This window comes from Trachemys scripta, chromosome 2 (assembly GCF_013100865.1).
Source record: "Trachemys scripta elegans isolate TJP31775 chromosome 2, CAS_Tse_1.0, whole genome shotgun sequence".
NCBI classification, from domain to species: domain Eukaryota; kingdom Metazoa; phylum Chordata; order Testudines; family Emydidae; genus Trachemys; species Trachemys scripta.
Genome location: NC_048299.1, coordinates 145,686,553 through 145,714,191, shown reverse-complemented (window position 1 = coordinate 145,714,191; position 27,639 = coordinate 145,686,553). Strand labels below are relative to the sequence as shown.

The 27,639-nt window shown below is 36.2% G+C and overlaps 1 protein-coding gene across 4 annotated transcripts in view; it reads left to right on the top strand.

Moving 5' to 3' along the window:
* Positions 1–26,234, top strand: part of GMCL1 (germ cell-less 1, spermatogenesis associated) — a 29,488-nt gene extending 3,254 nt beyond the window's left edge. For 2 of the 4 annotated variants that reach the window (XM_034761764.1, XM_034761767.1), the window contains 12 exons: positions 3,227–3,323; positions 4,395–4,492; positions 5,015–5,127; positions 5,957–6,022; positions 6,989–7,073; positions 9,050–9,140; positions 9,707–9,847; positions 16,128–16,197; positions 22,050–22,125; positions 23,678–23,823; positions 24,058–24,145; positions 24,745–26,234. In XM_034761764.1, the coding sequence (XP_034617655.1) occupies positions 3,227–3,323; positions 4,395–4,492; positions 5,015–5,127; positions 5,957–6,022; positions 6,989–7,073; positions 9,050–9,140; positions 9,707–9,847; positions 16,128–16,197; positions 22,050–22,125; positions 23,678–23,823; positions 24,058–24,145; positions 24,745–24,873 (1,200 nt within the window). In that variant the 3' untranslated portion in view covers positions 24,874–26,234. Of the gene's footprint in view, positions 1–2,535; positions 2,687–3,226; positions 3,324–4,394; positions 4,493–5,014; positions 5,128–5,956; positions 6,023–6,988; positions 7,074–9,049; positions 9,141–9,706; positions 9,848–16,127; positions 16,198–22,049; positions 22,126–23,677; positions 23,824–24,057; positions 24,146–24,744 lie in introns of all 4 variants that reach the window. The other 2 variants (XM_034761766.1, XM_034761765.1) reach the window with 2 other exon arrangements.
* The last annotated feature ends 1,405 nt before the right edge of the window (positions 26,235–27,639 follow it).

The window sequence follows — 27,639 nt, the reverse complement described above, 5'->3', positions numbered from 1 at the left end:
GCATTCAAACTCCAGCCTACTATTGCTTCATTCTGGAACCACCACTTATCAAATAATTCTCCCAGAGATTACTGTTGGGTTGACACCGTTATACCTGATGCTTTTCCCCTTGTGCTTCTACAAAACACAACACTTCAAGCTGTTGTTGACTGATACATTTGTATAACAGGGTAATATCCAGATCTCTGCCAAACAGATCTTGACCCCATGGAGTCCTGGATAGGGTTTGATGTAATCAGATGAATGCATTTCATATGATGCACTGTTGGCGTGAACTGTGATTATGTTCTGTTCCAGTTTCTTAGATTTAAAATTCAGACTGTTGAGCATTTAAACAACAAAAAACACACTCCCAAATCTACAGCAGCTCTGATTAAAAGCTACTGCCGTTTCCATTATTTTGTTTTCAGATTTAATTTTGAGTTTCATATTTAGAAACTATCCATGATCCATAGTGTGAACCAGTGCCTCTCAAACTTTCCAGACTACTGTACCCCTTTCAGGAGTCTGATCTGTCCTGCATATCCCCAAGTTTCACCTCAGCTTACAAAATCAGACACAAATATACAAACGTGTCACAGCACACTGTTATTGAAAAATTGCTGACTTTCTCATTTTTACCATATAATTGTAAAATAAATCAATTGGAATATACATATTGTATTTACATTTCAGTGTATAGTACTGTATAGTGAGCAGTATAAACAAGTCATTGTCCATATGAAATTCTAGTTTGTACTGATTTCACTAGTGCATTTTATGTAACTTGTTAAACCAGGCAATTATTTAGATGGAAGACATCTGTGAACCACTGGTGTAAACAATGGGGACATGAGAGGTTAAGGAGAATAAGGTACACTTCAATGGGAATTCTACTATCAAGGGATAGTATTCATACAGGTGGTGATTTGCATTGATAAGAACACTTCTTTGCCATGGGGAAACAATAGGAGAAACCATGGCTTCTTCATGGCAAAAACTGTGAAAGACAAAATTCTAGTTTGAAGTCGTCATATGCAACATTTTAATTAGTATTAAAATGAGTCACCTTGAAATCTCGTTAGCCTTTAAAGATTTAAAAGTAATTTCATGCGCTACATCTGAAAATCCCCCTACGAATTTTTTGTGGTACTATTGCACAAAATCAGCAGACAGACTTTAATCAGAGGCACTGTAGTGCCTCAGTGGTTGAAATAAATTTGGACAAACATTAATTTAAGGTTCTTTTTCTTTATATCTGTGTGCTGTAATGTAAACAGTTCTATAGAAGACATATTTTTGGATAAAATATATGCAAGCAGAAAGAATAAACTCACTGCAGTTCCCAGTCAGAGGTGAAAAATTTACCTAATATTTTTCATGTAGTTCTTAAAATAATCTCAAACAGAACAGTTTATTTTTCCCTGTGGTTCTGTTGTTTACTTTCTAAAAAGGAAGAATGGTTTTGTGGTTAAAGTACAGGCAGGAGTTAGACTTGTGTTCTTGTCTTGGCTCTGCCATAGACTTCCTGTGCTACGCTGGGCAAATCACTTAATTTGTCTTTATTTTTCCAATACAGCTTTGTCATTATCTTGTAAAAGGTTGTAATATTTCTTTTAAAATCTTGATGTGGCTTAATGCGAAAGCATTTAATGTTTAATTTAAAATATTCAATGTATGTTAAATTCAAAACTTTTTTGAGAAAGTGGTGGATTTTGCACCATATTGACCATGTCTCTTAAGTTAAGAGACATCATATAAGGGGAAATTTTGTTGAGTTGAATCTCAAAATTGATTCATGTAAGGGACTATCGCCTTTAATTGGAACTAAATCAGTAGGGTTAAACTGTTTTTTCAATATTATACAGTATATCTGTAATCTTACTATTGATGAAGCTATCACTCCACTTTTACATATTGGACAGATTGCTTCTGTGTCTTGATGACCATCTGTCAGCTTTAGCTCTCCTAGCTTGTACATTAGTTTGTGAATTTTGCCCACTAGATGGCACTGAGGTACTGAATGAGAGATACAATATACACCTCTACCCCGATATAACACAAATTCGGATATAATGCGGTAAAGCAGTGCTCCGGGGCGGTGGGGCTGCGCAATCCGGTGGATCAAAGTAAGTTCGATATAACTTTGGCGGTTTCACCTATAACATGGTAAGATTTTTTTGGCTCCCGAGGACAGCGTTATATCGAGGTAGAGATGTATATGAATGAGAGATGTAAATTAAGTTTTTTGGCGCTGCTTGTTAAAACACACTATTCTCCATGAAATCTAGGAGTTAGCCCAGTACATTTGGATATAGCCCATGAGTGTACTAAGCTCTCCACCAGTAGGGAACAAACGATCCAGTTTCTTGATTACAAAGCAACAGTGGTGTATTTCTTTGCTCATAAATAGAGCGTGAGGTGGGGGAATACAGATTTGGTAAACTTTTAATTTTAGATACATATGCTATAATTTGCTGCCATCAGTGGAAATATTGGGTAACAGTGCAGAAGATATGCTATTGTACAAATAGATTTATTTTTTTAATCTCTCAGGTAAACATCACTGAGTGATAGCATCTCATAATGGGCACTCCTTCTGCTGAGATGGAAAATCATGAATCCTAGTAAAGCAGTATTTTTCACTTCATTTGGATGGAAATCTATCAAATTCTAGTTTTATATGCCTTACACTTTGTTAAAAAAGGTATATTAACATAAATGGTGTATGTGTATGTGTTTGTATGAATTTACCTACACACAAATTTTAAGATGTATGTGTGTCCTTAGTCTGAGACCACAATCTTGTAAATTAATCTGTATGTCTTGCATGCATTCTTTTTTAATTGGCTTTAAAAAAATCAATGCCTGCAGGATTTTTTGTCTACAAATAGCTTTAAGTTAAATTTTGGACATGAGTACATGCTGTGGATATCATGATTTATAATGGAAAACTTTTTACAGCTTTTCTGCCTATTTAAAATTGAATTGATTGGGGAAAAATAACTTGAAAAACAAATGTCTCTACTTCTGTAAACAGAATTGAAATGTGGGTCGATGTTTGTAAATATTTCCACATAATTGGAAGAAATATTGTTAGTTCTTCTTGACATGGAAATATGTCACAATTATTCCAGCTTACTTACCCTATAACTTACTTGATTTTATTGCTAAAGATGATTAATAATTTTGGCTACAGGTTTTCATTATTTGAATGAAATGATTCCTTGTGTTTTTTTTTTAATAGTCTGGCTACTTTTCCAGTATGTTCAGTGGTTCTTGGAGGGAGTCTAGCATGGACATAATAGAACTGGAGATTCCTGATCAGAATATTGATATAGAAGGTAAGCAAACGCTAAATCTCTGACATCTGTTTGAAAAGAGGGTTTATTTTCAAATAAGTGAAATTGAGAACTGACAAATCAGTAAATAACCACAGTTACCCCCAAGAGAAAACATGAGTTGTTTATGGCTTAGTTTAATCTTGGATTATGACAGGAACTGTGGTGAAGGTCCAGAAACTGACTGAAGAAGCATAGTCTAAAGCAGTGATTTGAACAACATATAGCTCTTCAGAACACTGTATACAGCTCTTGTGGAGACCCAAGTGTTTGAATGAAACACCTCTTTCTCTGTGCTGTCTTGGAAAGACAGCCAGTCAAAGGAGTGTTCTTCATGGTTCTCCACTTGGGACGGATTTGAGGATATGTGTTGGAGCTGTTGGCATCCTTTCCTGGCCTCCAAGCAGCCAGGAATGAAGAACAACAAGAAGAGGTGTTCTGTTGGAGGACTTGCAGAGAGAGAGAGAGATGCACACAGTAATTCCAGATTGGTATCCTGACATGTTACAGTGATGGCATGGTGAGATTATAATTCATAGACATCATGCTCTGCAATGTTATGGTTCCCTGGAACTATTGGATGGTGTAAGTGATTTTTCAGCTGTTAAGATGAATACCAGTTGTTTAAACAGCAAAGTAAGTAGTTGTACTGTTCAGGTATTACTTCTGCTTTTCAAAAATGTGAACTGAACTGTTTAGAAAGTTCTTAAATCCTTGTGAATCAAAATATGGAATGCTCTCTCCTGGGTACAGCTTCTGTGTCTAGTTAGAACTACAGGGCTTATAGAAGTGATACATTTGACGTAAATATTTCCTAATGACCCAGTTGAAAATAATCACATTTGTGGGCGTGGGGTGTATTTCAGTAGTTAGGATGTTCTGTGATTAGTCCATTGGCTTTCTTTTGATTTCACTTTTTCCAATTTAGCTTTTTTTCAAGATTAAAGAATTTAAAATTTTAGCAACAGCATAAATCAAAAGGAATCCATAGCATTTAAATATTGTGTACTTTAAATTACTAACTGTGAGATTATAGCTATTTTTCTTTAGATTTGACAATTTGTGCTTTTTTAGCTCTACAGGTAGCATTTGGCTCACTCTATAGAGATGATGTTTTAATAAAGCCCAGTCGTGTTGTTGCCCTCCTAGCAGCAGCCTGCATGTTGCAGCTGGTAAGTTTTATATAAAGTAATGGACATAGGCTGCTATACTATCTGCATATGGTTTATTTAGATTAAAATAAAAATTCAGAGTGTAGTTAAAAGGCACACTCATGAACAAATGTTAAATATGTTCACTCTTTCTCCTAATAGATTATAAAAATCATTTTCAGATCAATCATTGGAAAAAGAGTGGGCTGCTTAATACTTATTTAGCACATATATCAGTGAAGCAGTTTTATGTAAACATAAGACTCACTTTTAGTTGAAATATAAAATTGCTTATTGAGGCTTACTCGAGGATGTAAATAGGATTAAATTACCTGTTATAACAGCATTGTGCATGTTGATGTTAAATATTTGTAGCTATATTAGTTTCCTTATTTGGAAGAGTTTGATTGTATTGTTCTGGCATATAACTTTGAAAACTTAATGTATTTATAAATGGTCTTCACTAAATTGTCAGTAATGTCCATAAAAATATAAGGCTATGCTTTAAAAACAAACTTTGAATGTTTGTGGATTTATTCACAGGATGGTTTAATACAGCAATGTGGCGAGACTATGAAGGAAACAATTAATGTGAAAACTGTGTGTGGCTATTATAATTCAGCAGGGACCTATGGATTAGACTCTGTGAAGAAAAAGTAAGAATTAACCTTTTTCTCCAGACTGTTTTTCATATGTTAATTAAAATTAAATTTTCTTTTAAAGATGGAACATTTTTCAAAATATAAATTTGACCAGTGAGTTATATATATGAGTTAGTCCCCTGTAATTTTTTAAGTGTATAAAATGGATTATGCGTGTTTTAGTTCTCCTGTTTCTACTATTTTGAAAACAGTGGGCTTCCTTTAAAAAAGTGTAGTACAGAGGATGTAAGGAATTAATTGTAAATTTGAAAAGAAGACAGGTTAACTTCATAGAAGGAGTGTAAAATATTAATGTAACTGGCTGTTCTGTTCTAATTTCATTGGATATTGGTGCTGCTGGAATGTTCAACGTGAAATAAATGTAAGTTCTGAATAGTAAAGGTCTTGGAAGAATTGGGGAGCAGGGTGCTCCATCCAGGTCCGTCTTCCCCAACAACAAATGGTCCCGCAACCCCTTATGTGACATGGAGGTACTTTACTTCACCTTTTCAATTCAGATTGCCCATCCTCCCTTTGCTGTTACAGAAGATAACCTTTGAAAAGTTTCCTGTTAGTGTCCTGCTTATCTAAGTAAACCTCATACTTTGAAAATGTCTTAAACATTTCTTTAACCCTTCTTAAAGTTTACGATCATTCAAATTAAAGTAGTATTAAAGAATAAGATGTATCAGAGTTTTTAGATCCAGGGAGTTTTGTATTCAGATGAGACATTCTTAAATCAACTAGAAGTTATGAAATATATTTTAGAGTTTGATCAGTTGTTTAATAGTCCAACATGGATATCTGAAAATTATGAATAATCAACTGATTTCTTTTAATCTAGGTGCCTTGAATGGCTTTTGAATAACCTGATGACTCACCAGAGTGTTGAACTCTTCAAAGAACTCAGGTATTCAGAGTTCAATTAACTTGGGTAATTGAGTGGTTAAAATAGTTACCTCAAAATATGTAGACTAAAACATGTTGCAAGTGGCATATTAGAATATTGATGACCATTACAACAAGAACTAGGCCATAAACTTTTTTTTTATGTTATGGGACACTTCCAGGGTTGGCTATTTTTGTGCGTGTGTGTGTGTGTTGTATAACTTAGCTTTAAAATGTTCTCAGTTGATGTTTGACAAGTTTTTCTTTAGATATTCATGATTTTTACTTAACACTGTTGTTGTTGCATCTATTTTCATAATTTTTAAAAATAAGCTTTTTTGGTATTTGACGGTGTTTTGTTAGTGATGATCCTTAGTCCCTCCATTGTTAAGGGTGAAATTAACTTCAAAATATAATCTATAGTTTTTGGTATAGATTTGTCAAGATTCAAGTCCCTACTAAGCTTGATTTGGAGCAGGGATTTGAACATGGGTCTCCAATATGCCAGGTGAATGCCCTTCTAGTCCACTCTGTCCCTGGCCCAATGAATATTTAGCTATTTATTCAAAGTGGAACAGTTTTAATAGGAGAGATTGTGGAGACCCACTCCAGATTTGCCAATACCCTGGTAATTAGGGAAACTCACCTCATCCAAATCAGACAGAGCAGAGACTCCTATATCCCAGGTGAGTATCCTAACCACTGAGCTAATGGTAATTCTGTGTGCTCTCTGTAACCAGAAATTCCATCCGAGACTGGAAAAGCCTTCCCAGCTAAAGTTTTGTCAAAAGCAGCCCTTTTCACAAGTTTCAGTTTTGATAGCTGCATTTTCCAATGAAAAACTGCTTTGTTGGAAAATGGCCAACCAGCTATACCTTTCACTTAGCTATGGCAAGAGTGAATTAACTTCCTTCACTTTCTTCTTTGATATTACTAATTACTTGATTGACTTAGTTTTATACTTATCTCATAGTATTTTCTTTTCCAGCATAAACCTCATGAAACAGCTGATCAGCTCTTCTAACCTATTTGTCATGCAAGTGGAGATGGATGTGTATACTGCTCTCAAGAAGGTACTTGCAAAGGGCCCAGATTGTCTTTGGTGTAAGATTATTGAAGCCAATGAAGTTACACCAGGAATGAATTTAGCGCAATTTATTCAAAAATTTCGATACTTCAGTGTTGTAGTGTAAAGTAATATTCAGAATCTGAAATGATTATATTATTTTGACTTTTTGGTGTTAAAATATGTGTAGACAGAATTTTAAACTGTTTACAGATAATTGTACTGTGAAAATAACAGGGCAGTCGATCGCAGTTAACTCGTGCGATTAACCAAAAAAAATTAATCACAGTTAATCGCAGTTTTAAATCACACTGTTAAATAATAGAATACCAATTTAAATTTATTAAATATTTTTGGATGTTTTTCTACATTTTCAAATATATTGATTTCAATTGCAACACAAAGACCAAGTGAACAGTGCTCACTTTATATTATTTTTTATTGCAAATATTTGCACTGTAAAAATGATAGAAGTAGTATTTTTCAGTTCCCCTCGTACAAGTATTGTAGTGCAATCTCTTTATAGTGAAAGTGCAATCTAGGAATATAAAATTTTATTTTATTTTATTTTTTTGGTTACATAACTGAACTGAAAAACAAAACAATGTAAAACTTTAGAGCCTACAAGTCCACTCAGTCCTACTTCTTTTTCCGCCAATTACTAAGACAAACAGGTTTTTTTGCATTTACGGAAAGTGAGAACAGGCATTTGCATGGCACTTTTGTAGCCGGCATCGCAAGGTATTTAACGTGCCAAATATGCTAAACATTCGTATGCCCTTCATGCTTCAACCACCATTCCAGAGGACATGCTTCCATGCCAATGACTTATTTAAAAAAAAAAAATTGCGTTAATTAAATTTGTGACTGAATTCCTTGGGGGAGCATTGTATGTCTCCTGCTTTTACCCATTTTCTGCCATATATTTTATGTTATAGCAGTCTCGGATGATGACCCAGCACATGTTTTTCTTTTTAAGAACACTTTCACAGCAGATTTGACAAAACGCAAAGAAGGTACAAATGTGAGATTTCTAAAAATAGCTACAGCACTCAACCCAAGGTTTAAAAATCTGAAATGCCTTCCAAAATCTGAGAGGGATGAGGTGTGGGGAGCATGCTTTCAGAAGTCTTAAGAGTAACACTACAGAAACTGAACCACCAAAAAAGAAAATAAACCTTCTGCTGGTGGCATCTGACTCAAATGATGAAAATGAACATGCGTCGGTCCTCACTGCTTTGGATCGTTATTGAGCAGAATGCATGTCCTCTGGAATGGTGGTTGAAGCATGAAGAAACATATGAATCTTGAGCGCATCTGGCACGTAAATATCTTGTGACACCGGCTACAACAGTGCCATCAGAACGTCTGTCCTCACTTTCAGGTGCTATTGTAAGCAAGAAGTTGGCAGCATTATCTCCTTCAAATGTAAACAGACTTGTTTGTCTGAGTGATTGGCCGAACAAGAAATAAGACTGAGTGGACTTGTAGACTTTAAAGTTTGACATTGTTTTATTTTTGAATGCAGTCATTTTTTGTACATAATTCTATATTTGTAAGTTCAACTTTCAGTATAATGAGATTGCATGACAGCACTTGTATTAGGTGAACTGAAAAATACTCTTTTGTTTTTTATACTGTAAGTATTTGTAATCAAAAAAATATAAAGTGAGCACTGTACACATTGTATTCTGTGTTGTAATCAAAATCAATATATGAAAATGGTATTCTGTTTAACAGTGCAATTAATTGCACGATTAATTTTTTTAAGCGCTTGACAGCCCTAGAAAATACCCTTTTAATCTTAAATATATTTAATTATACCAGTGTTACTATGATTACAAAATTAATTTCTAATAATTAGAAGTTGAATTAATTACTTGTTTTTATCAGGAGCTTCATAGTGTCTATAACATTAAATTTATTGTTTACATAATATTTTATGAATCTAAAATAAGCTTATAAAAATTTGTTTTTATTTAGTGGATGTTCCTTCAGCTAGTGCCTTCTTGGAATGGACCACTAAAACAACTTTTAACTGAAACAGATGCCTGGTTTTCCAAGCGTAGGAAAGGTAAGCCTATTTGTATGGATGTAGTGTTCGTGAAAAGGTGCTGGATTTAGAACTTCAGTACTCAGTACATACAGCAGCAAATACAGTGTAGTTGTCTTTCAGCTCCCTCCAAAAACACTGCCCCATGTATACCAAAGAGATGCATTCATTTACTTCACCTCACCTCCTGTTCTCATTATGCTGTTAAGGAGTCTTCCCTTGAACTGTTTTGGCCATGCACGTTGAATCTAAATAATTTCAGAGTACACTACTTTATTTTTGTTATTGACTTGTCTAGTGAAATTTTTGTTTGATCTTCTGAAAATTCTGGCCAAACTCTCTTGTATTTCAGTGGATAAAAACAATTTGGTCTAATAGTTTTGCCTTTACAATTATTTGAATGTTGTTAACTTCCTTGGAATTGAGAAATCTGTTGTTTCACACTAGTAATTTTGCTTGCAAAATGTAATTGGCCTTTCTCTATTTGGAGAGCTTAAGACCTTCTGTTAAATGTGTATATATTTTAGAAGACAGTCGAGCAAGTTCTAGGAAACCCATAATGGTGTATGTCTCGTGTAATATTGCAGATTTTGAGGATGACATTGCATTCTTAGAATCTGAACAAGGAAGAGCATTCCTGACAGTATTCAAACACTTGAGATTGCAATACATCATCAGTGATTTGGCATCAGCAAGTATTATTGAGCGAGATTCTCTAGTACCTTCAGGTAAGAAAATACTTTGGACATTTTGTGTATTTTCTGATGAGTAGCTGGAACAAATTGTGAATTAAACTTTTGGGCTTATACCCTTGTTCCCATCCATCTGTTTTTTTATTCACTTACATACTTTTCTAAAATATTCATTGGGCTGTCAGTTATGTCAGCATGGTCAGCAGAGCTGTAAAACTGCCTTGTATGTCTGAGTAATGTAAATATTGATAATGAAACATGTAATAGAATGTAAATATTGGTTGTAATATACTTCCAGAGTCATCTGTTTCCTAGATAGAGAATTGGCTAAAGCATTAAATTGAAAGTTAGTGATGTAATAGGTAGGGTTTGTATGTAGATTAGTGTTTGAAACTGGAGGAGCTGCAACAGCTTGTCACTTTGTTCTCTAGTACCTCAGAAGACATCTGTTACTTTACCGATAGATTAAGTTTGGAGAGAAGAAAGCTCTTGTGTTGTCCTCAGCAAGGCCGTTGGCTGTCTGTTCAGTTATTCGGTTTGCATTTTCCAGTGTGTAAAATGTGCCCAACTTCTTTTGATTTGGGGTGCACATGTGAATATTAAGAGAGAATAATCAATGTTGATGAAAGAAAATCAGGTTGAACCAAGAATGAAAATGTTAACATAAATTGCATTATAAATAGACTCCATCCTCACTCTGTTGGCACAATCCTGAGTAAGCAAATGGTCTTTGCTCCTTGCTCTGAAGCTTAACAAACTTGGGCACTGCCAGATGAACAGAAATATTAATTCTCAAAATTGGGGGCCTAAACTGAAAATGCGCTGCCACCAAGCATTCAAATCTTCCAGTAGGTGGAGCTCTTGGCTCTCTAACTTCAGTTCCACTTCCCCCTTCCTTTCACTGCTAAGTTAATTGAGCGAGCCTGTTACAAAAATTGCCTTGATTTCCTCTTCTCCAGCTATGTATTGGATCCTCTCGGATTTGGTTTCCACCACCTTTACTCCACTTAAACTGTTTTCACAAAGCTTTCTGATGATCTCAAGGTCTCTACTTTATCTTCACTGACCCCTGAGAATACGAAAGTGTCTAAATCTTCTCAAATCTTATCCACCCTAGGTTTTTATGATACTGTCCTTTCTGGTTCACATGCTACCTCATTATCTGTCCCTTCCATGTCTCCTTTGTCTCTGGGGTTGCATATTACTCTGTCCTAGAATCCTTCTTTTTTTTGTTACTTACTTTTTTTGGGTGATATCCTGTACTTTCACAGCTTCATTTACGATGTCTGTGGTGATGCACAAATCCACCTGTCCAACCCTTATTCATCTCTGCCCACCCAATTCTGCATCTCAGCCTCTCTGACATCTCCTTCTGGATGTTACTGAAAAGTTAGACTTAAGCAGTTCAGTTTTAACTTTTTTATTTTTCCTCTTAACCCCTCTTTACTCTCTCCATCCTCTCCCTTAGACATGACCTTCATCCCTCTTGTCACTCAGCCCTGTATACTAAGTGTCACCTTTGATTCCTGCCTCCTTGTCGCCCAGGTGTTCAAGCCATGTCCAAATCCTGCTATGTCTTCCTCCAAAACTTCTTCAGGATCTAATGTTTTTTTTCTGTCCCTACAACTAAAATGCTCTTTCAAGTCCTCATGTCCCATCTTGATTACTGTAATCTCACTGACATCCATGCTCAGCCCCATCCACTGCATACAAAATGAAGTTTCTAGCATCATCTACCCAATCAATTTGACCGAGTAATTTAATCCTTTCCTTGACTTCATCTCCTGCACTGCATCAGGTTGAAGCAATGAACTTGGCCCTACTTCCATGGCACTAACTGTGCCCCTTGTTTATTCTTTCTTCTTACTGTGTTGCCCTGTCCCTTTTACCTTGTTAGTGGTGTCAGCTTCTTCAGTCATCTCCTCACCTTTGACTCCACACCCTGAACACAGAACAAACATCTTGGGCAGGATCATTCCTGAAAACTTGGTTCTTCTGTGACACCTACAAGAAGCTAAAAGGCTGATTGTGGCTAGATTTTGGGTACTTAGGAGTGAAGTACCCCTCCAAAAAAAAATTGTTATAAATATGATCAGTAACCCCCATCACCACTTCACTTAAATCTTGTACTACCTTCCCTTACTGCTTGTTATAAAAAACAGTCTCTGGTTTGTTCCAGCTTCATCACACCAGCACAACCAGAGAACTGAATGTTTATCTGAATGGTCAGAAGGTGAAGCATGAAGTAGAATTGGTCTGTCTAGGTGTGACCTTAGACCACACACTGAGTTACCATGCCCACCTGAAGAAGACAGCAGCTATAGTTACGACATGTAACAATCTTCTGAGCAAACTGGCAGGTTCGTCATGAGGTGCTTGTGCTCCAAATTTGCGGACGTCCACTCTTGCCACCTCATATTCCGTGGCGGAGTATTGCGCACCAGTTTGGAGTCGATCATCACACACCAATCTGGTGGATATGCAGTTATATGCCGCCATAGGTATCATCTCTGGCACCCTGCATCCGACTCCACGCCCATGGCTTCCAGTTCTGAGCAATATCAGACGAGAGGTTGCGACTAGCAAGTTACTGGAGAAAGTATGCGCCAACCCAAACCTGCCGCTGCACAATGACCTTTTTAAGCCACCAGCTGCACGTTTGCTGTTGTCGCCCATTATGGTCTCATCCGCCACGCCAGGATGTTAGGGCAGAAACCCTCTGGCGAGAGGAATGGATAGCTGTTATAATCCCCAACCAGTCCCTTGTCGCTGACCCTACACTTTCCCCGCCTGGTTTTGACCTGCCCCATCGCCATCACTTGGCGAGACGACTACACATGCTAAATAAATAAATACTGCTTGTTTGTTTATTTCAAATTCATTTGAAAGAACTTTTAGAACCATTACTCCCTTAATGACCCTCCTCTTCCCTCCATTACTTTGTCAGGATTAGTGCAGAGGAAGTTGGAGAAATCCAGTTATCCTATGGTCCTGTAAGTCAGCCTAGATAGGAAAATATATTACTAACAGGAGATGGAGCCAGGAAATTAAAGATTGCTTTGATATCAGCCCCGTATAAATGGTCTTGTACTCGCTGAGCAGTTCAGTTAAATTTTGTGTCCTGCTGGTGGAACAATTCTTCTGGCTTGATAGGATTTTATTCATCTTTGGTTTGGTCGTTTCTTACCTCTTTGACAAAACCGATATATACTGTTTTGCATAAATGTAACTGGAGTTGGAGAGATGCTGTATGTTAACTTTATGCCAAGACTAACCTTAGCTTTATAGTGCTGTATTTTATTGTTACTTGTGAATCTTAGTATTTTTGCTTTTAATTTTTAACATACTAAGCCATGTAATTTTAATCTTCTTTTCACAGCACATCAAATTATAAATGTAGACTTGAAGGTATCTTGATTCCTGAATGTATAATATATGGCGACAATCCTTTCACCTTTTTATTTGCAAAAATTTAAAATTAACTTCATTTAAAATCTTTTATTTTAATGAGATCTATTTCAGATACTGTTACAGAATTCCAGCAATTGGATCTGAGTAAAATAACTGTCATAAGTACATGAACAAGATGTCAGCAAAACATAGAGGTGCTCAAGCATGGACTACACCAGTCCACATTACTATTTCTTATCTATCATGGAGTAAGATATCTCTACTAGAAAAACCTTTTCAGCATTTTCTTTTTCATTCTAGAAAAGGGGTGGTCTGAATACAGAACTAGAAGTAACTTCTGTGTATCTCTTGTGCTACAAGAAGGAAATCTGTTTCCTGAAGTTAGTACAAGATAGGCAGCTTGTGGGGTGATTTTTTTGATATATTGTGTGTTTTGATCTTCACTGAGAGCAAAACAGTATGTGTAAGAAGATTATTCTGGTTTCCTTTATTAGTCTGGTAAGAAAGATGATAGGCAAATGATTAATCCTGAAGATGTCATGCAGGATGTCAAATGGATGGCAACTTCTAGCATACGCTGTTCATGACTTGACTGAGCAGTTCCTAAACTGTGGCCAGGAATTGCTGAAGTTGATGTATGAATATGTATATGACTGCAGATGGGAGGGGAATTAGTCTTTGAGAGAACTTTTTAGGATGTGGTCCACAGTGAGAATTAGTGTGAATCCTTTACTCTCTAGTTTCGTTACGTGAAAACAATTGTTTTATGTGAAGTCTGTTTCAAAAAACCAAATGAAGAAAGATTTTTTTTTTTTTCTTAACCATGTTACAGGTCTATAAATTTAATCTTAAATGCTGAATGAAGATACATTTGTGGACTTCAACGTTTGTTATATTTGTAAGCCATTAGTACTCTTTACTCGACAACTGTCTGGCTAGGTTACTTTTTCTTCTCATTTTGAGAAGAAGTTTAATAAATACAGGTGATGTGTTTTGGAACAACTTCGGTGATTGGATGTCATCACTAAATTTTGAAATTATTGTATGGTACCTGAGGAGTACTTCTCAGAGTTCAGAAAATATATTTTGTAATGTAAATCTTTTTAGTTAGTTCCAGATTAAATTCTGTTTAAACAATCTTTTGTTGAGTGGGTGAAGGATATGCTACAAATTATGTTTTGTGTACCGCAAGTGTCCGGGCACAATAAGAGGAAAAGGCAGTGATGCATTTGCCACTCAAGTTTTAGAATAAAATCTTATCTTTGCTGTAATACAAATGCAAGTCTGTTTTAACCATCTTGCTATTGTAGTTTGTCTGGTAACTTTGCTCAAGAGTTCCAGAACAATATTTTTAACGTAAAGTTCCCCTGGTTAACGCCTTTCATGTGCTAAGCAAGTCATTAATATACAATTAAAATATAACAATGAATAAAATATTTAAAAGCAAATCCTCGTTTCCAAATTGCCTTTTTTCCTCCTCCTCCTCTCTCTCTCTCTCTCTCTCTCTCCAGGACTCTTCCAGAGTTTTTCTTCATTTTGATTGTGGTTTCGCTGAAATCCTTTTTATAACTTTCAGTTTCCATTAATTATTTTTATTCTTTTTGGGTCCAGGCTTGCTCTCTTTTGAAGACTGAGTTTTGTCATTAAAGGTAGTAGAGTCAGTATCGGTCCCTTATCAGTCCTAAATCCTTTGTGTCTAAAATTTTGGGCATCCTGAGTGCTTTTTTCATTCTTCCCTTCCTTTTGCCACCTTTGTTTACTCCCTATTTAAATAATTGAATTTTCCCCCCAGCTCCCCTTAGACTTTTTTTACCTTATACTTGACTTCACCTACCTGCCTCTTTGCCCCTTCTCTCATCTCTTCACAGTGGAACTTGTTCCGCTCTATATTGAACTTCGGTTCTCTCTTCTAGGTCATTGAGCTTTTAACCAGCTCTTTAATGTTTGCCTTAGAACTGTCCTGTTGTTCCTGTAAAACGGATAGCTGTAAACCTTCCTATTACTCTTACAACAAAACTCCACATATCAGTTTTCTCTAATTTTCCCAATAGTTGCATCCTTGGTCCTGTGGTTAGGGCATTGGCTTAGGGTGTGGGAAATCTAGGTTCAATTCCCTGCTCAGCCATGGACTTGTTGTGTTATCTTGGGCAAGTCACTTAGCCTCTCTGTGTCTCAGTTCCCCATCTGTAAAATGGGGATGTCATGCTTTCCTATCATACAGGGGTGTTGTGAAGATAAATACATTGAACATTGTGAAGCGCTGTGAACAGATGAAAAGCATTATATAAGAAATAGGCATTATCCTTCCATTTCCTTTTGAGTGTAGCTATATTCGAATCTTCACTGCTCTTATATTTCAGTTTTATATTCTTTTTGATTGCATAACTTTCCAATATGATCTTTCACTTGAGACTGAGACAGTGATACCCGCTGTGTAAGAGGTTGCCTCAGTACTATTGTACCTCTAAGTATCATTTTGTGATTGCATATGCTATATATCAGTAAGCTGTAGTTTAACTGCATTCTAACCCCTTTGTAACATTTCTTTTTTGCATGGGCGGGGGGGGGGGGGGGAGGAATCTGTTTAGTCATATAGTTATTTCAGAGGGAATGGTGCTGATTTGGTAACAAAAAATGCATGTAGTGTTATAAGTTACTTTATTTTGAGCAGGGTTATTTTATTGGTACTTGCAACTTAAAATAGTTCAGATAAATCTTAAAGATGGGAATACCAGTGAAATATCAATTGGATGTGAATTGGCTATTTAATTAATTAATTAATTAATTAATACGGAACTTTTTCATCTCAGGATAATTTTATTTCCTTATTTTAAATGTTATATAACTATCCCCTGTCCCACATCCAAAGAAATCTCCACATTTATTTATATTTTTTTAATTTTAGAATGGCTGTCCTCTGTTTACAAACAGCAGTGGTTTGCCATGCTCAGAGCAGAACAAGACAATGATATTGGGTAGGTATATTACAGGTTTTCTTTTATTTCTTATTTTGAGTAGAATCTTTCTCTGGTATAAACTCTGATATGCATAAATGTTTAGAGTTCACATCAAAATGAGAAAATTAGGCCTAAAAGAGTTAGTTATTTTAAACTTCAATCACATCCAATTCTTTGTGGCGCAATCTGTTTCATTCACTTTCATCTGGTCAAGTTCTGGTCATCTGCAGAATAGAACTGTAAGAACTTGTTTTCTATAATATGACTTTAGAGGTGGACATTATTTTCCAGGTTTTTTTATACTGGTCAGTATTTGTCACCACTAGTATTGCATATGTGCTTTGAGGATTTGAAATAGTAATTTAGTAATCAATTTTGAAGATGGATTAAGAAAAAATGAAAAATATGCAGAAGCTAAATTTATCCTTCCAGTTTATTTTCCCCCTTTCATGTGGCTGGATGAACAGGGGACAGGGTATAGGCTAAACAAATTTGTAGAACTATTTTGAATTAGGTAAATAGTGGAGGGATAACTCTCAACCTTCAAGTGTGTATAATGAGAAGCATTTTTTCTGTCTACAGTCGTGACTACAGTCCTTCCTTTGTATTCTGTCCCTGTTTTTCTTAGTTTCAAAAATAAATCTTTAGGTTCTTATTTAGAAAATAGTATGTTGCTTCCATGCAAGTCACTAGTGGTAGCTGTTTTAGTTGGGAATCTTAAAGAGCTTGCGTAGCATAGAAGCCAGATATAGCTTTTCTCTGAATTGACTCCTAAATTATTTGTTTTGTGATAGTGGCATCACTTGCTGGAGTTTTGAACTGTGTCCCTAGCCTTTTCCTCTGCAGTCTCTTCCTTAGCCATATTATAATGCTGTTTGCAATGCTGTAGTTAGTTTACCTGTCCCCATTTGCATTACAGACCCAGTTTTATATTGGCTCCCCAGGGATAATACATTTTATTCAGATGCTTTCAGTTACATGGAGTTGATGGCCCTTCCACCTCAAAAATAAATTGGTTAATCCAGGATTTAGTCTGAGTGATCAAAGTGTCCTTGTTCTGGCTAACCGTCTAACAAAATGGTAATTACTTTATTTTTCCCTGTAGTTCAGAGTGGGAGAGTTTTTTGATATGGAGTACATTTATCAGAATAACAAATATAAAATTGCTTGTTTAGCATAACACTGATCAATAAAAGCTAATAAGTGTTAATGTGCTGTCCCTTATAATGTTATAACTGCCACTGGATCAGTCATTTCAGTATCTGAGCGTATTATATGGTAATGTTCACTGAGGTCTAGGGTTTGGAGTTATAGGGCTGGAGGCCACGAGAACTGCATTCTATTTCTTTTATTCACTGACTTGCTGTCTGACCTTGAACAGGTCACTTCATTTCTTTATAGATATGGAAACTGAGGCAAAATAGGGGGAGAAGGGAGAGGATAATGATGCTTTGTAGCCTGTTCAGTATTAGAGGGCTTTGTAAGACTGTTGGTATTTATAGAGATAACGAACGCTATTTTAGTTTTGTGGCCTGCCTTTTGTCTCCCTTTTTACTTTGGTTTCCATTTTCTTGCATCAGTTTTGCCAACCCAGCCTCTGTCGTTTTAGAAAATATGCGCATCTACTAGCCAGGCTAGGGTATGCTTGTTTTTTTGTTTGTTTGTTTTTTTAAACTTACTTGTCAGATGCCTCTTCGTGGCAACAGCATTGCCTTAGAAGGGCAAATGAAATATGCAGTTATGAGGTTTTTTTTACTACTCTTTAATCTTGCATTAAATAAAGTGTATTACAAGAACTGAACATTTTTCCAAGTAGAAAATGCCAGAGTTGTAGTGTACCTATCATTTAGTAAAACATTGCACAGTGAGTAACAACTATGTTATTAGGCTTGAGACTTCAAGAGGAGGAGCAGACCCAGAGCTTCATATGAAGTCAAATATTAGACAGCGAAAACAAGGCAGCTAAAGCTAATCTCACTTAGGAGTATTTCAGTGCTGCTGTTGCTGTTGAAGAATTTACTTTATTAATATTAATGTCTGCTATCTGGTATGTACTGCTAAAAAATGGTTTTTTGATACTTTCTGGATCACATCCAAAACTAAACTGAAAAGAGAAGCTGTTAGCTTAACATTTTGAAACAATTAAGCAGTTTCATTTAACAGAAAAAATTGTGTTTAACAAGTCTTTAGTACTATTGTCTATGAATTCAGACGTCTCAGGACAAATGTAGATTTATTTAGGTTTTTCTGCATCATTTCTTCTATTGATAGCTTTCTTATATTGTAATTGTTTAATGTTGGGTAGAGCTGGAGAGTGATTTGGCAAATATAATTTCTTAGTTTAATCAGTGAAAATTGTGTAGGTTTGTATAAGGAGATCAGATGTCCCAAGGATTTTTCAGTGGTGACCTAGCTAATTTTATTGAATAGTGTTTTGTCCAGGTCTTAGTAAAATTAGCTAATATCTTCTTCCTGTCCCCTTCTGTTCTGGGATTGTGTAGGAGGGAGATACTGCCCTCGGTGCTGTGTTTTGGCACTTCCTCCTTCTGGGATTTGGTCTGTCACATTACAAATCCCAGAGAGAACCAGATTTTGATTCGCAACTCCAGAGGCTCCACTGCTTGTCAGCAGAACACATCCTCCTGGGACCCAGGACAGTCAGCTGGGGTTCCTAATTAATATTTCAAATAAGAAAAGAGATACCAGGTATTGCTACCAGGTAGGAAAGAAGGTATGGACATTAGAAGTCAAATGGGTGGGTAAAAGAATAACTGGATGATCAGAAATTTCCCCATGTTTCATCCAGGCCAGTTGCCCTGCCCCCAGCTCAACTTTCTCTGTCTCTTTCTCTCTCTGATAGGTGCAGCTATCAGACACTATAGTATTTGACATCTCATGAAGAGTTAATCAAAACCACAAACCAAATAATCTGAACAAAATGTGAAAACTGTTTTGTCACCTACAGAGCTCCATGAAGTGATGTAGTTTTATTTTCGTATCCCATCTGGTGCACATTTTAATGGAGCACATGCTATTTTGGACTACGGAAATTAAAATGATTTTGCATTAAAAGTGCATTTTACTCTTCATACACCTTACTACCCTTGTGTGATTAGAGCAATGCTGCGTGATTCAACATTTTGCTATACTTGAGAGGCCAGAAGTAACAACCCTTTTCACTTCAGTAAAGTAGTTTGCAACTAAAGGGGTTTGAACTTTCTTCACTGTCCTTGAAACATTTGAGCTGTTATCACATAGTACTGGATCCAGTCATCAAAACATGTTTTACCTACAGTAAACCTGAAGTAGGCTCACTTTTTATGTTCACATTAATGTAGTTTTTGTGTGCTGAAATAGATCTTTGTGCCTACAGTAGTTCGAGGGAAATGACGGAAGCTGCAGATTAGTCTACTTTAATTTTCCACTTTAGTTTTTTATCTGGGTAAATATTCAGAATTAAATTCTGAATTTGGTACATAAGAACAGCCATACTGGGTCAGACCAACGATCCTTCTAGCTTGGTATACTGTCTTCTGACAGTGGCCAATTGCAGGAGCTTCAGAGGGAATGAACAGGGCAGTTACTGAATGATCCATCCCCTGTTGTCCACTCCCCGATTCTGGCAATCAGAGGCTAGGGACACCCAGCGCATGGGATTGCATCCCATTGATTTTGCCCAGTAGTCAGTGGATCTATCCTCCAGGAACTTATCTAATTCTTTTTTGAACCCAGTTGTTGTTTTGGCCTTCACAATATCCCCTGGCAATGAGTTCCACAGATGGTGTGAAGAAGTACTTCCGTTTGTTTTTTTTAAATGGGTGACCCCTGGTTCTTGTGTTATGTGAAGGAGTAAATAAGGAGTAATGCTGTCTAAGTGATTAGTTTAAACTGTTGAATGGTTAATCTTTTTGAATTTTTGTAGCTAGTTGGAAGGAATAGTAGAAAGAGGTTAATGTATAACAAGAAAGAATAACTTGTTAATGATTTTGAAAAGTAACCACTGTTCTGCCAGAAAGAATGAAGTTCTGTATCCACAGTGCATGTTTTAATTGCCAAGAATTGGTAACGTATTTGACGAACTATCAGCTAGCTAGGACATCATAAATAAAAATTAATTCTATGGCAAATTTTGTAGAATTTTGTTATGTTTATATCACACTTAATTGTCCCAGTTAACAATCTCTTTATAAAGTATTTAATCTCCTATGACTAGCGTTCTTTATAAAATCTAGAAAAAGGCCACAAATTACTTAGCTGATATTTTCAGTGCTGTAGCTACAACCGCATGTTTATAATGGCAAGAAATGCAGTAAGTGGCCTGTTACTATTTTGATTGCTGTATCAGTTTGCTTTTGAATTTTTAATAGTAATTTAGCATATAATTTTTTATAGTGATTTCATTTGTTTTCAATGTACCTTGGAGACGTGTGGAATGGATAACGCTTATATAACAGACTACATTATAAATGTTTAAAGCCAGACCATAATATGACTCTTGTTGACTAGGACTTAATTTTTTGAGGCCTGGTCTACATATAGTTTTTGTACCTGTATAGCTATTTTGGTAAGGAGTATGATTTCTTTAAACTAAAATAATTCTACCAAAGCCACCCATTATGTGGATGTAATTATTCCCTTTCCCATATGGGAATAGCTATAATAATATAAACCATCTTTATACTGGTACAACTGCAGCCACAATACAGGGGTTGAACCATTTTGTAATTAAAGTGATAAAGCCAGTACTCCTGGGTTCCAGCTCTGCCACTCAGATGCTGTGTAGTATGTTAAATGTTCTTTGTGCTTTATATTTAAAGTGGTACAACTTTTGTGTGTAGACAAGCGCCTTAACCATCCACCTACACATGCAATCCTTCATTCCAGCCACACATCCCTCCCCCCTTAGGTGCATCTTGATTACACTGCTTTTCTGTGAAGTCCTATAGTCAGATGGCAACAGTAATTTATACAACCTGTTAGTTTGGAGGGTCCAATTATTATTCTGGTAGATGATCTGTCTGTGGGTACGTCTATACTTACCTCCGGGTCCGGCGGTAAGCAATCGATCTTCTGGGATCGATCCCAGAAGTGCTCGCCATCGACGCCGGTACTCCTGCTCGGCGAGAGGAGTATGCGGAGTTGACGGGGGAGCCTGCCTGCCGCGTGTGGACCCGTGGTAAGTTCGAACTATGATACTTCGACTTCAGCTACGGTTATTCACGTAGCTGAAGTTGCGTATCTTAGTTCGAAGTGGGGGGTTAGTATGGACCAGCCCTGTATGTAATCCTTCTGAATTGCAGGTAAATACTTTCTGAGTGTGTCTACGCTACAAAAATAACAAAATCAGAGAACCCATTTGCATCCCATTTGTCCCACCTGACCTCCTTACTTAGTGTGAGTGACTAGATCATGTCATTTAGCCCCATTAAATGTAAAAGGGTTCTTTGATTTGAATGTGTCCTCAGGGCACTTACCTTGTTTTATGAATCTACGTATGTTACTAAAAACGTTCAATATTAGAGGCAGAAGCTTTCAATGTCTTATTTTTCATTTGGCTGGAGAAATGCAAGAAACTGTTCTATTTTTAAATTGGATGGTTTTCAGTCGGGTTTTGCCTCACTGACATGTATTGCCTCAATTCAGAAGCAGAACTGAGCTAGAAGCCAGAGCCAGAGGAAAAACTGAACTGGAAGGCTTATATTTAGTAAAAGAATATGAGCTCAAAATACAATAAGAATCTGACTTAGGAGCTGACTTATGCTGAAATTCCACAGAGCATTTTCTTGCTGCTGTTACTGATCTATCTTTCTTACAAGTAAACAATAAATTGTAGAATCATTCTCAAAATGGTCTACTTCATACATTCACAGGCCTCAAGAAATCAATAAAGAAGAACTTGAAGGAAACAGCATGAGGTGTGGTAGGAAGCTAGCAAAGGATGGCGATGTATGTATAAACCATACCTTAATTTGTACGAAACTAAGCTATCTCGAAAGTGTTAAATATTTTCAGAAACTTTGTCTTCAGTGGCTTTTTTCAGAAACTGCACCAAAAAGAAAGATTTTAATGGAAATAAACAAAGCTCCTTCTTATTGAAATACTTGTCAGCTTTCCTAGTTTCTAGCAAAATATTGCTAAAGTCGTCATGCTAGTGCTATAAAACAAAGTCTGAATATGGAGCGTTTTTAGAGGGGGGGAAATGAAGTTATTGTTTGAAACTCCTGAGGTGCTTAATTATGACTTTTGCAAAGTAATGAAAATCATTACTTTTTTTTAAATATAATTTTAAATATAATGTGCATAATACCATCTGTAAAATATTACTTCTACTCTGAAAAGTGACTGTTCTGGAGAACCAACACACCTGCAAAGATAGTGATATGTATTTTCTTCTTATAGAGAATTATTTGTTTAATTCTGATTATTTACACCTGAGCAAAGCTTTTGAAGAGAATGAGGCTGTCCAGGTGCACTGAGAGTATCATTTGAAGATAATACAGTTGACTAGGTGTCTGGCCTAATTTGGCTTCAAAAAACTTCCTTGGTGATGGGCCGTGACAAGGAAATAATTTAGCTTGCCTCTCAGGTCGCAGTTTAAGTTTTCAGGGCTGGCAGTGGACAAAAATATATTTTACATCCATAAACTGAGCATATTATTATGCAAATCACTGACATTAAACGTGGAACCCCGCAGTGCCAATTTTGGTCACCTTCTGCAATAGAACTCATTAATGTTCAATGCTCAAGATTACATCACAATTTGGTAGTAAACATCTAAAGATTAGTTCCTGTACAGGAATATCTTGTGTATATCCTTATATAGCAGGCCTTATGGAAGAGCATTAGAAAGGTGAAGGACTTGTTTCCCAACTGCACGCTAAAATCATTTAACCGAAGGATCTGTTGTTTGAAGTAATCAATCACTTCATGGATATATTTAACCCATGGTCCACAGATCTCTGGAGTTATGTTGCCTGGAGATACTCTGGCAATTGGTGCATTATAAAATCTTTTATGGACAGATGGTTTTAAATTGTGTATAATTCCATGGCTCTGTGTAAGAGTTACGTGGCTACTAAAGTGTGTGGCCTAACCAAATTCCAATGTAGGCAATTGCGTAACTACTCTATCTAAACATCTCTCCTGTTTCAGTTGGCAGTGCTCTGAGATGTACAAAAACTGTTCGATAGTTTTGTTATGTGAAGTAAGATAGATGTGTTGCACCCCAGAAGTGGCTGCATTTCAGTGGTAGGTGAAGTAATCCCTGATTCTTCAATCACATCTGTCTGAGTGGACACTTGCACCCATGCAGAGTTCACTGTTTCAGTAGGACTCCATGCAGACATTGGGATATGTGGATCTGATGCAGATTTTGGGTCTCAGTATATATGTAAGGCAATAAAGTGCTTTGGGATCCTTCAGAGTGAGAAGTGCTATTTTCTTACTAGTATAGCCCATTGAAATAAAATAGGTCTTGCATGTTTTCTCTGTTCTTTAGTACTGCTGGCGATGGACTGGATTCAACTTTGGCTTTGATCTGCTTGTCACGTATACAAATCGCTACATCATTTTCAAACGAAACACACTGAATCAGCCATGCAGTGGATCAGTCAGTCTGCAACCACGGAGAAACATTGCATTCAGGTGAGGAATGGCCAACAATTCATATCATTGAAGTTTTATGTTTAAAGTCAGTATTTCAACTGATTTCATACTGGAATTAGTTCATTAACAGATAACAATTTCATTGGCACAAAATATGATGTATGACAATGTGTGCTCCTGTCTCCCTGGTAGAAGCTGGCTTCTTCCTTTAGCCTCAGAAAAAAAAATTACAGGAGGCTGAATCAAGTAATTTAACTTTCATTATATCCCTAGATTACGTCTAGCCTCTTTTGATAGCAGTGGAAAACTTATTTGCAGTAGAACCACAGGATATCAGATCCTGACCCTTGAGAAAGATCAGGTATGTTTGTGTGTTTTTTAAATCTAGTAATAGTCCAAACCATCAACAATTACATTTTGTAGTTGCAGACATGGAATTTTAAAATGCTTCTGCCACACATAATGGAAGTTAATATTACTAGTTTAAATGGGAGAACTAAATCAGAATATTTAGTTGGATTTCATTCATGGCTGTAATGAAATTCTCAGGTGCTGCTGAAGATATACACCATTATCTTAATGTCTTTAAGAATGATTGTTAACCAAAATTCTAACACTTGAGAAATTAACCAGATTTGATTTAACAAGCTAGAGAAAGAGGGAACCTTTTCATAGCTGGCCAAAAATAACATTAGGCTGTTACCAAAATTTGTGTGTAGTGAAGGAGAGGGAATGAATTATATAACCTTGGATTTATTATTGATTTTTTTCTTCATACCCAGTGCTATGAATTTATAAAATGTTTTAAGTTCTGTGATGATTTCCATCTTTTTTGGAGGTAACATACAATTAGATGGAATCTCCAGTCTTTTGTTTATGTACCGCACTTTATTTTTGTTCAGCAGTATGAATTATTGTTCTAAACATATTTGAAAATGTTCCTTCATATTTGATTTACAGGAACAAGTAGTAATGAACTTGGACAGCAGACTTCTGATCTTTCCTCTGTATATCTGCTGTAACTTCTTATATACATCACCAGAGAAGAGAACTGAGTCTGACGGACTGCTTGATAACCCAGAAAACTGAGACACCTGTTTAGTGGAACACAATAGCACTTTTATAACTGTATGCCTGCTTTAAGTTAAATGCCCTGCTTACACACAGAGCTATGACAAATAAACAAAGGCCTTATATTGTAGCAGATAAATATATACGGCTACTTTTTTTATCCTCAATAAATTCCTATGCATATCAGAAAAAAAGATCTGAAACCACATAGGCTAAAACTAGTTATACCATACATTTTTTCACTTGTATTTTCTGTTCTACATTAGCAGAGAACTTCCATTCCGAGTTTATATGAAATCTGTTACAAGTTTGTTTGTTTGGGGTTTTTTGTTGTTGTTGCGGGGGCGACAGGGCAAAATCTGAGCCTAACTGATAAAAGTAAATCGTGTGGATGAAATTTTACTAACCTCTTTGTAAAATTCCCGATTACTTGTTAGATTTGGGTAAAAAAAACTTTCCATTACTAACCACTGGGTTGTGCTCTTTGTACCAGAACTGTAAATAGCAAGCTCCAAACTCCGCTGACTCCAGTGGCCCTTACACCAGGGCTACGTTTTCCCTTTAATTTCTTTATAGTTATTTAACTGTTGTACACTTTTTCTGACCCATTTTAGTTTTTTAGTCTTCCACATGTCATATATGTATATTTGTTTTTCTTGGTCTTAGGCCATTTTTTTAAACTTTGTGGAAAATATTTTTTATCTTCTGTTCCTCATTTTTAAGTAACAGTAAGAAAAACACATCTGAAATTTTCAGACAAGTTCATTCAGAAATGCATTTTTTTGATGTACCGAGAAGTCTACAAAGGTGTATTGTCCACCCTTATGAGTCTTTCTATTGACATAACCACAATTTTCAGCAAGGATTCTGTTGACGCCTAATATATTTGTGTATACCAAATATCAGTTTTTTTTAAACTTTTTTTGCTTTCTGTAACATCTTGTTTTAACTTTTCATTGGGAATCTGTATCCCACTTAAGCTCAGGAACTTGTGACCTTTGAGTGCCTTTTGAGTTATACATGCTAACTAACAGAAACTTAACATCAGTTAAGCAAGGTCACAGGATCCAGAATAGGAGCTGAGAGCAAGGGATTCATTTCCAAGTTGGTGTTTAACTGATCCAAGTCAAGGACAAGATGTACACTCTTAGTTTTGTACATATTGGTTTGTTTTTTATGTTTGTCTATTGATACCTTGAATTCCTACTTACAGATTTATGGATGCAAAGCAAGAACTTTGCCTCCTTAGTACCTATTTTTTTAATGTTAATATTGTCAGAAAAGGATAGAACCTTTGTACACTGTAACAAGGATACAAATACATGTTTAGCAAAATGACAAAAACAGTGACAACTTGTGAATAAATCATTTAAAGTGAATTTAATAGTGCAGTGCTCATTAATCTTTCTTTTCTGCCAGAAATATTTTCTGAATCACCCTGAAAATGTTGGCTATTAGCTGTATGACAATGTCAAAAGTATTTTTGGACAATACCAGAGAGGAAATCAGTCAGGACTTCATCCTGCTAGAGCCTGAAGAAAAGAAGTCAAGCTTGGGAGCTTAGTTGGGAACCTAATTCCTGTTTAGGCACCTAAATAAGTCGCTAGATTTTTTTTCAAATAGTTGAGAACCCTCAACTCCCATTAATTTTTGTGGGAATTGTGGATGCTCTGTAACTGGGGGCTGGGAAATCACATCACTTATTTGTGTCTGACTTTAAAAGGCTTCTTCGTTTGAAAACCTAGGCCTGATTGGTAGGTGTCCTTTCCAAACTTGATCATTGATTTTATTTCTCATTTAGATTTTGGTAATTCTATTTATGTTGTACTTTCATTTTGCTTTTGAGCCTTTCTTGGCCTTTCAAACCACAGCAGCTAGAATAATTTTTATATCCATCATTTTTTCTTATATGCTTTCTTGAGAGAGAGAAATTAGCTGTCATTAGAACTGTGTGTTCAAAGTAATTGAGTGTACTGAAGAAGGAAACATGAATTAACCACTTAATGATATCTGGAAAATATCTAATACCTTGTGGTTAATACCTGAAACTAATAAATGGAGATATCCTATCTCCTAGAACGCACCTTGAAAGGTCATCAAGTCCAGCCCCCTGCCTTCACTAGCAGGACCAAGTTCTGATTTTTGCCCCAGATCCCTTAGTGGCCCCCTCAAGGATTGAACTCACAACCCTGGGTTTAGCAGGCCAATGCTCAAACCACTGAGCTATCCCTCCCCTCTAAATAACAGGAGGACTTAAAAAAATAAGATGAATCTTCTGAACATTAAATGCTTTTACTTATAATTGCTTTTATAGTAAAAGCATCCTAAAAGATTCGCTTCAATTAGCAATAATTGAAGAAATGGCTAGAGGAAACTCTTGGGAAGGGAAGGAGAAGGCATGAAGTGCCAAAATCTGTTATCTCTATTTTAATGTTCGGGAATTAGAAGTCATTTACAAGAGGGCACAGCAACATATACTTTGAATATTACCACTGCAAGTAGGGGAAAGAAAATAAGTTTGAGTCCAAACACAGAAGTGAAAGAAATGGCATCACATGCTGCCCTAATTCTTTTGTAAGTATTCTTGTTGTTAAAACATGACAAAATGACAGAACTGTAAGAAGAAAAGAAAAAACTAAGAACTGAAGCTTGAATTTCAGTCACAGGTAGTTATTTCAAATAGCCTACGTTTTATTGAACATGATGAAAATTAGTCTAAGGCCAACATTGCAAAACAGAACAACAATGTAAGGAGGGAGGCTTGTAGGCAAGAAGCAACAGAAA